General features: G+C 40.6%; 1 protein-coding gene across 1 annotated transcript; it reads right to left on the bottom strand.

Annotated features, from left to right (window-relative positions):
• Positions 1-5,212: 5,212 nt before the first annotated feature.
• Positions 5,213-7,138, bottom strand: LOC121711725 (GTPase IMAP family member 5-like). Its single transcript, XM_042095548.1, has 3 exons — positions 6,429-7,138; positions 5,613-6,309; positions 5,213-5,389 (listed from the first exon to the last, which is right to left on the bottom strand). The coding sequence occupies exons 1-2, from the start codon at positions 7,135-7,137 to the stop codon at positions 6,254-6,256; spliced, it is 765 nt and encodes a 254-aa protein (XP_041951482.1). The 5' UTR covers position 7,138; the 3' UTR covers positions 5,213-5,389; positions 5,613-6,253.
• Positions 7,139-8,725: the final 1,587 nt, after the last annotated feature.

The following is an 8,725-nucleotide window of genomic DNA, read 5'->3' as shown; positions in this document are numbered from 1 at the left end:
GCTGGTGCAACACAGGCTGCTCTGCCATCGTGGACACGGGCACCTCTCTTTTGGAGGCGCCTCCACAGTATGTAGATCAACTTCTTAGCCAGCTGGGTGCCTATCAGGACAACAGTGGTGAGGTGAAATACTCCCTTCCTATGCAAAACACAAACACATATGATATGATATGATATATTAAAATATATTAAAATATATTATTATGAATACAGTTTGAGAACCCATGAACCATTTTAAAGGAAAATTTGAGCTTATGATTTAAAATTCCTAAATCAACCCATTGCCCTAATGTCTGAGGCTATAAGTAATGACTTTCAAGCATAGTATGAGGGTGAGCAATGCTCTAGTCAAGTTTCACCACTATACACATCAACCTGAATGTGGGGCAGCCGTGGCCTACTGGTTAGGGCTTCGGGCTTGGAACCAAAGGGTTGCCGGTTCGATTCCCGACCAGCAGGAAGAATGTGGGCAGGGGAAGTGGTTGAGAACTGCTCTCCCATGCCAACATCCATGGCTGAAGTGCCCTTGAGCAAGGCAGCTAACCCGTCACTGCTCCCCGAGCAACACCAAATTCCTTGTGTATACGCAAGTATGCTTGCAGTCTCATTGGCCTATAAACCTGATTTAAATAAATAAATCTCAGAGTCCTACACAGCTCCACATGTATTTGATCCACTGGACTTGACAACAATGTACCAGTAACTATTCAGTGACCCATGAGGGTTAAAATCGAACTGACTGAATTGCAAACATGCTTGAGTAACTGGGCCTCTGTTTGCTCCCTTGTTGTAGTATTTGTTTGACTGTAGCGTAGCAAGAAGTGGGCCAACACTCACCTTCATCATGAACGGAGCTCACCTCCACCTACCCCCATCTGCATACGTACTTCAGGTAAGATCTACAAAGAAGCTGCGAAAGACTCAGTGATGTGCAGTTTCTTATAGGGCACATGTGTTGGATATACTGTAGTCTCTCCCTGAGAACAATGAGTGTACTGCACACATTCAACTACTATGACCAATGACATAAACTATTCATTTATCTTCATTATCTTCATTCATTTTCTTATTTTTTTTGATCAAATGCGTTTTAAAGGAACTGTATGGAACTGTATAAAATGGCCCTGATATGTCACTAAACATTAAGAAATCATGTTCATTTTAAATACTTATATCACTAACAGTAGTCCGGCCAGGATATTGTCATTTAAAAAGTTAAGTTGCAGCCCTCAACTGATGTTGATGTTGTCATGTTGTGTTTTGACCTGATGCGCCACCTCCACCTATCTACTAATCACAAAGTCAGTAGTGTTTCGGCATCCGGTTGCCAGCTCTGCCAGTCAGGGGGGAGGGAAAGGGGATACACCGCTCTACAGTCATTTGAAAGTGATTGCAGTACCAGTTTTGGCCACAATCTTACATACGGTTCCTTTAATATACCTTTTTATTTAAATGTATTTTACCTTACTTTTGTTTATTTATTTATTATTTTTTTTATTTTATGTATTTTACCTATTGTCCTGCTTTTACTATATTGTATTGGTTCTTTTTTGCTTTTATGTTATCTTCCATTCTTATTTTTATCTCACTTACTTTACTACATTTACTTTATTTATTGTTTTTTAATATTTGCTCTTATTCACTTGACTACTTACTATATTTTAAATGTTGTGATTTGTTTGCTGTGTTCTACTGATGAAATAACGCACATTAAACTTTGTAAGAAATGTGCTACAGTATATGAACAAAATGGCCTTGACATGCTATGCCTTCTTGAATGCACAGGATTCAGATGGCAACTGCTGGAGTGGGATCAAGCATTCCAGTGCGAACTACAGGAATGGCCTTCCCTACTGGATCTTAGGTGACGTGTTCCTCAGGCAGTTCTACTCTGTGTTCGACCAGGGCAACGGCAGAGTGGGCTTCGCCCAGCTAGCGTAGAGTGCATATGCTGGAGAAAAGTGTATCAGCTTCTGTAGGAAACTAGTGAAGACAAGAGAACCTTACAGACTTAGAGGATATCCCTCTTGTGCTGATTCAGTACAGTCTCTTTGCAACTCAACCAGTGTGAGTGTTTCTTGCAAAACATAGCATATCTGTTAGACACACACACACACACACTGAAACATTTGTCTAGACCAGTGGTTCTGAAACTTTTTCTGTCATTCCCTACTTTAGAGGTGGGGAATTTTCAAGCCCCACCTGACCCCATCACACCTGCAAAACGTTAAAATATTATTTTTGCATTTTGGTTCCATATTACATTTCCCATCTAGGTCCGCTGGATCTGATGATGTTTTAATTCATTAATAAAGATACATTTGACGAAAATACAAATGTCCTCCTGTTCATCGCGCCCCATCTGTCATGTCTCTATTCCCCACTAGTATCTTAGGCGTTTATTATTTACTTTCACTATTGACTTACAAGGGATGAATTACAATCGAAAATATAGCCTGAAAATAAATGTTCATTTGACAGCTTGTCAAGTCATGTGTTTGGACAGTGATCACTGCATCGGGTAGGAACAAGACTTAGTGCCATGATGCGCCGGGTGTAAGATAGGGTCCATAGAGTGTATGTATTGCACTGATAAAACATTTTACAGTAATCTTGTTAGTATAAAATAACAACAAATGCACTGTGGATTTGTGAGAGATGTGAAATACCCAAAACATTCAACCAGATGTTTGATACAATGATATGGTCAATAATGAGGAATAATAAAATATCAGGTTTCAAAGTTCGCTCTCCCAAGTAACAAGGAAGTCTATGTCATGAAACTTGTGAGACTTGTGACAAGTTGTTGTAGCCAAATGGATGAACAGAATGAAACAAACTGCAGTGTTTCCTGAACAAATCCAAAGTCATAATCAGCGATATAAACAAGGATCATCAGGATCAGTTGATTATATCACACATAACATACCCAGGGTCAAGCCTCTTGCAGATTGCAAATAACATATATACAGTAAAACATTCAACCAAATATTGATTGATATAAAGATATGTTTACTTATTTATGAGGAACAATTCAATACCAGTTGTAAGTATTTGTTTATAAGAGTACACTTGAGTATGTACACACACATTAAAAGTTCCTTGTCACAAGTCGTAAGTAAGTCTATGGCAATTCAATGATCATTTCTCATTAATTTTTACTGTATCTTTTTCCATCTAACACGTTATTTCTACACCCTATTTTGCTTTTGTCTGTTTGTGTGTGTGTGTGTGTGTGGAGGGGGGGGGGGGGTATGTGCACTATTATATAGTATAAAATACTATACCGAGGGCCCTATTTTAATTGCTGGGCAAAGTGCCAAAAGTCAGTCAATGTGAAGTCAGTGTAAACAGTGGTCCCCAAACTTTTTCTTCCGAGGGCCAGCTCACTATGCCTGGCTCTAAGAGAGGGCCAGAGACTCGGAGTATATCAGTAACCATAAATAGCTTAGTGCTGTGAACAAAGGCAGTCTACCTTAGTTGAATATTCCATTACATTTAATCTATAGGCTATTGCAATTTAATACCATTGTTATCTGTGTTTATATTGCCATCATGCCATATCAGTGTAAAATGTAGCTCAAATGAAATAATACTAATAATAGCATTCTTAAAACTATAAGCAGGGAGTCCCAAAAGTATATTTTGAACTCTGAACTTTGCATACACAGCTCAAGTTGTGAACAAGTAATATCCTACAAATAATTTAAAGTTCTCAAACTATGAGTTTTATGAAGTGGTGGCAGAAACATCTAAAATGACCACCATTCTAACTTTCACTCACCTGATTTGACTTTCAACTTTGTGAACTCTGTATGAACATTTGAACGAGTGAATAAAAAATATAAATAATTATACCAGAATTCCAGAATTATGACTTGAATAGAAGTTAGTTAGTTATTAACAATTAATTGATAATTTTTTAGAATACTTTGAGCACTGATGCAGTCAGCAGAGGCCTCTTACATTGTTTGCAGGTAGGCCTACTATACATTTCATTCCGTTTTTGATGGCAAACGTGAAACAGCTCCAAAACAACCACCAGTAGACAAAAAGAGTATTACATGTGTACTGTTAAGACCCGCTATAGAGAATGAATGGGGGAAATTACAGAGGTTATAGTTTGACGATGTCGTACTCCCATGCGGGCCGGATCCTATATACCACGGACATGTTTTGGGGGGCCACCTAAAATGAGGTGGCGGGCCGTAGTTTGGGGACCACTGGTGTAAAGTGTCTCATACGTCATGTGGTGTGTGGGTGTATTGAGCTGATCCCCTGATGTTTGTGCTTATCAGCAAATTACATTTTGCATAGTGATTAAAAAATAATATAAAAAACCCATGGTCCTTTGGGGCTCTGTAGGTTACTGAGTATTGAAATGCATTAGCATTTGCACATAGCATTGGAATGCATTAGCATAGCCTACTGGTTGCACACTGAGAGTATATATCAACCTTATAGATGCTGTGTTGGAAGCCATTAAAGAGTGGTAGACCTATCGCCTCCTGAACGCACCATCACCTTGACAATAATTAACCCTTAAAGGAGTACCGTCACACCGGTGTGACAGGAATGTTAGGAAATGAACGTTCTAAAGAATATCTGGGTTCATTGAATTCAACATAGAATTTTAGAAGTTTCAATTGTTGCGGAACTTAGAATGTTCAAAAACCTACACCTTTAATAAAAAAGAAGCTGCAGAATTAAATAGCAGAGTAGCAGCAGAGATGCTCGAAGTCGGTGGGCTCAGGAGAAGGAGAGCAAGGGTGACAGATATGAATTGATATGCAGTAAATAATAATAATAATAATACATTTAATTTGTATTGTGCTTTTCAAGACACACAGAGAAGCTTTATACAGATGTTATGGACTCGTTATTAACTTGAGAATAAGACCTGGTTGCTTTCACTTTTGTTCTTGTTATCGAGGACGTACCTGTTGCCACATCTTTCCATCAGCTTCTGTAGGGCAGAGCTCTCCATCATGATGTGCTCTTCGATGGTCTGGTCTCCCAGCTGGTCACCATAGGTAAACAACACCAAAGTGAATTTACAAACATCCTCGCCAAACAAGACCAATTGGTCCTCTAGTGCCCTCTGTTGTCGCGCTGTGAAAGGCATGTCTGCCGGTAGGACCAGCAAAAAAGCATGAGGTCCAGGAGGGCAGAGTGTTAGCCCTCGGATGATCTCTTTATCATGGTCATACCTCTAGCCAGGGGTGTCTACCACAAGGACTTTACGGCCAGCCACATCTGTTGTGGCCTGCTGGGACTCAGTGTCGCAAAGTATGTGCAGTAGGTCCTGGCAGAGAACACTGTTTCCAGCAGCACTCTTTCCCACCTTTTTCTGCCCCAGCAAAACCACACGGATAGATGTTCCCAGGTCACTGTTGAATATATTTTGGGAAAATCAAACAATACAAACAATTAATGAACAGGCCATACAATCTGATTGGTTGACAATTGTGCTACCCATACAGTTATATCCATTCATCATGATAGAATGTTTTTGTAACCTTGCAAGACTCCTTAACCATTGTCTAGCTACCTTTTACATAATGCTAATGAATCTTGACTTGTTACATTAAAACAATATTTTGCAGGCCCCACCTTTTTGTTTCGTTGCCTTGATTTCCTCTGTCCTCTCTCGGCTCCTCTGCTTCACAAGTCTCCTCTTTTCCTTGATGATCTTAAACACGTTCTCATCAGATCTGAAAAAGTCCTTTTGATTTTCAGCAACAAGCTCCTTCATTCTCTGGAGCAGTTCTGTGAGTTGTGCGCTGGCGTCCATACTGTAGTTCAGTTACGTAGAACATGGTAGCGGTTCCTGCACTTGTTGACCAGGTCTGTGAGCGCTGCTCCTTCCATTTCAATATGTTCCTCAATGGATGGTTCCCTCAACCAATCACCTTTGGAAAACACCAAAATCACATGTTTCCAGATGTTTCCTCCTAGCAACCTCAGATGGCTCTCCAGCGCATCATGTTGCTGAATGAGGCTTCTGTGTCAATGATCAACAGGAACACATGTGGTCCTGGAGGGCACAGGAAGACGCTCCGCATGATTTCCTGTTTAACATGCTCTGTGGTGTCTTTCACATTCAAGTTCTTCAACCAGCCAGGAGTGTCCACAACTTTAATAAGGGTTTGATCCACATGTCCCTCGTACATCACTGAGCTGGTTGTCATCTTCCCAGACTTATGGACCTTCTCTCCTAGGATTGTTTTCAGGGTGGCACTCTTTCCCACATGTCAATTTCCAAGAAGAACCACCCTAAGTTCTGCGATTGGCTCCTTTTGTTCAAGTTCTAGAGAGTGGCGGATCATGAGGAAGTAAAAAAGTAAAATTAAGCATGGTTATGAAACATAATTATGAAAGCACTGTCAACATTTAGCTGGTTTGTCACAAATCATTGTGAGAACATACCTCTCAGAAGCTGTCTTTGCGTCTCTCTTATTCTGTCGGTCTCCATCTTCCTCTGTGATGCCATCTCTGCTGCCAGTTTCCTCTTCTCAGTAATGGCCTCCATGATCTTCTCATCTGCCTTGTAGAAACCACCAGCATTCATCTTCACAAGTTCTTCAATCTTTGGGAGTAGCTCTTGTACCTGATCTGGATTGGTGTTGTTTTTGTTGTCAAACACCTGGAACCTCTTTTCGCATTTTGCTAGAACCTTTTTAAGAACCTCCCCTTCACTCTCAATATGGTCATCAATCGTGGTCTTCTTATCCAAGTAATCCCAACTGGTGAAGATCACCACCACATGTCTCCACACATGATCCCCCAGAAGACTCAAGTACTCTTGCACATACTGACCCTGATCTTTGGTAAAGGCTTTGTCCATGGGAATGACCAGTAGGAAGACATGGGGGCCTGGGAGACACTTGGTCCAGCTGAGTTTAAAGTTCTGCTTGTTGGCCACAGATGTCTTTGTGATGGGGATTTGACTCCAGCCAGGTACGTCCACAATGGTGAGTCTGTGTCCACATACGGTACCTCTCCGGACCTCACACTGCAGAGTCCGAATTCGGCCACTCTCAAACAGCGGTAGTCCCAGGATAGTGTTTCCTGTGGAGCTCTTCCCTGACCAGCGGGGCCCGATGATCATAATTCGAAAGGCTGTTTCTCTTGTCATGTGCTCTACTGTGGAGACAAATAAGATAATTGTGTTATAGAAAATAATGATTGTGGCTTCTCTTAGTTCTGAATAGTAGTCTTAATTGCATAGGCTGTAGTTTCAGAAATGTCTTGACCAAGTTTTTTCCCAAGTTTACTTATGTAGTAAGTTTTTTAGTATAAATGTACTTGTGGGCCCCAGCCATGGCTCAACTGGCTGGGGCACCTGTACCGTATGCCGGCGACCTGGGTTCGATTCCCGCCCCGTGGTCCTTTCCAGATCCCACCCCGACTCTCTACCCCACTCACCTCCTGTCACTCGCCACTATCCTGTCGTATTAAAAGCATAAAAGCCCAAACAAATAAATGTACTTGTGGTATGCTTGTAAATGTACTATTGTAACATTTCTTCGGACTAAATTGCCCCACTATTCAATTTATAATAGTACCAATGAAGATACTAGTTCCACATTGGGAGCACTTTTGGGGTTAAAGGTCTCATCTCATCGTTTTTTCATTAATTTTGCAGTGGTCTGTAGTATTGATGAATGCCCTGTGAGCCGGTTTTGGTGAAAAAAATGCTGTGCTGCGTCTGTTTCATGCTGTTCTAGTTTGGTGGGGAAGGTGGGCGGGGAGGAACGACTGGATTTCGCCTCTAGTCATGAATATTAATGACATGCTAATGAATTCACCTCTGATTGGCTAACAGTACTGTGACGCTTCCTCCAGTGCGTCCTCATCCGATTCTGCCTGTGCTATGCTCCATATTCAACTTTACAGTGCTAAAACCTGGCTAAAACTCGAGTCAAAACTGTTGCAGAAAATGTCTTCGGAGATACAACTTCATGTGTTTGATCCTAGTATTCGAGTAGGAAGAAGAACCGCTTCCTGATCGTTTGTCGGTGAACGTTGGTTTAATAGAATGGTAACAATTGCCTGTCAGCTTAAAATTTCTCCTAAAAGAGGTAAACGTTTGTGACAATCGTCATCTTGCTTTCAAGTAATAAACAGTTGGAAACGTTTTAAAATAAAGACCTATTTCTTTACACAGTCAAAAGTCTTTGCAATCTTCCTAGTAGATATTTTATTTCACAACACAGGTAAGCACCCTAAATGCAGTTCAGCCACTGACCTAGCCTGCTAATGCTATCGGAATAGCTAGATAGTTATGGTTTGAATTCCATGATACTATCATTGAAAGACCACTTGGTCATAGCCTAATATATAGATAGATCTAAATGCAAACACGCCTACCTAGCTATATTTTGCTGGAATTGTACCAGAATGCCCACAGAAGCAGAGAATGTGTGCTGCAAGACTTCTCCGGTAATGAGAACTATGGCTTTGATAGCCTGGCATTGGCAGAGGTTAGCCTACTCAAGTTGTTTTCTGTCACGTATGACAGAAAAAGTAGCCTACTATAGGAATCTTATAGTATTTTGGGACTAAATATTACAGTAATCTTATAGGAATACTATAGTATTTGGACATACTATAGGTACTATAAGACTACTATAGAAAAACTATAGCGGTTACAGGATATTATAGAGTTATTAGTAGTACTTCTACAGTATGTCCCAATTATTCCTATAAGATTACTATAATAT

Source organism: Alosa sapidissima, chromosome 6 (genome assembly GCF_018492685.1).
Source record: "Alosa sapidissima isolate fAloSap1 chromosome 6, fAloSap1.pri, whole genome shotgun sequence".
NCBI lineage: Eukaryota > Metazoa > Chordata > Actinopteri > Clupeiformes > Clupeidae > Alosa > Alosa sapidissima.
This window is presented reverse-complemented; position numbering and strand designations above follow the sequence as displayed.

What these genes read in the sequence shown, in the direction of transcription:
- LOC121711725 (XM_042095548.1), bottom strand. Translation starts at nt 7,137, where the DNA reads ATGACAAGAGAAACAGCCTTTCGAATTATGATCATCGGGCCCCGCTGG. An exon ending in GCAAAGACAGCTTCTGAGAG is followed by an intron (nt 6,310 to 6,428) that starts GTATGTTCTCAC and finishes GCCACTCTCTAG; the next exon opens with AACTTGAACAAAAGGAGCCA.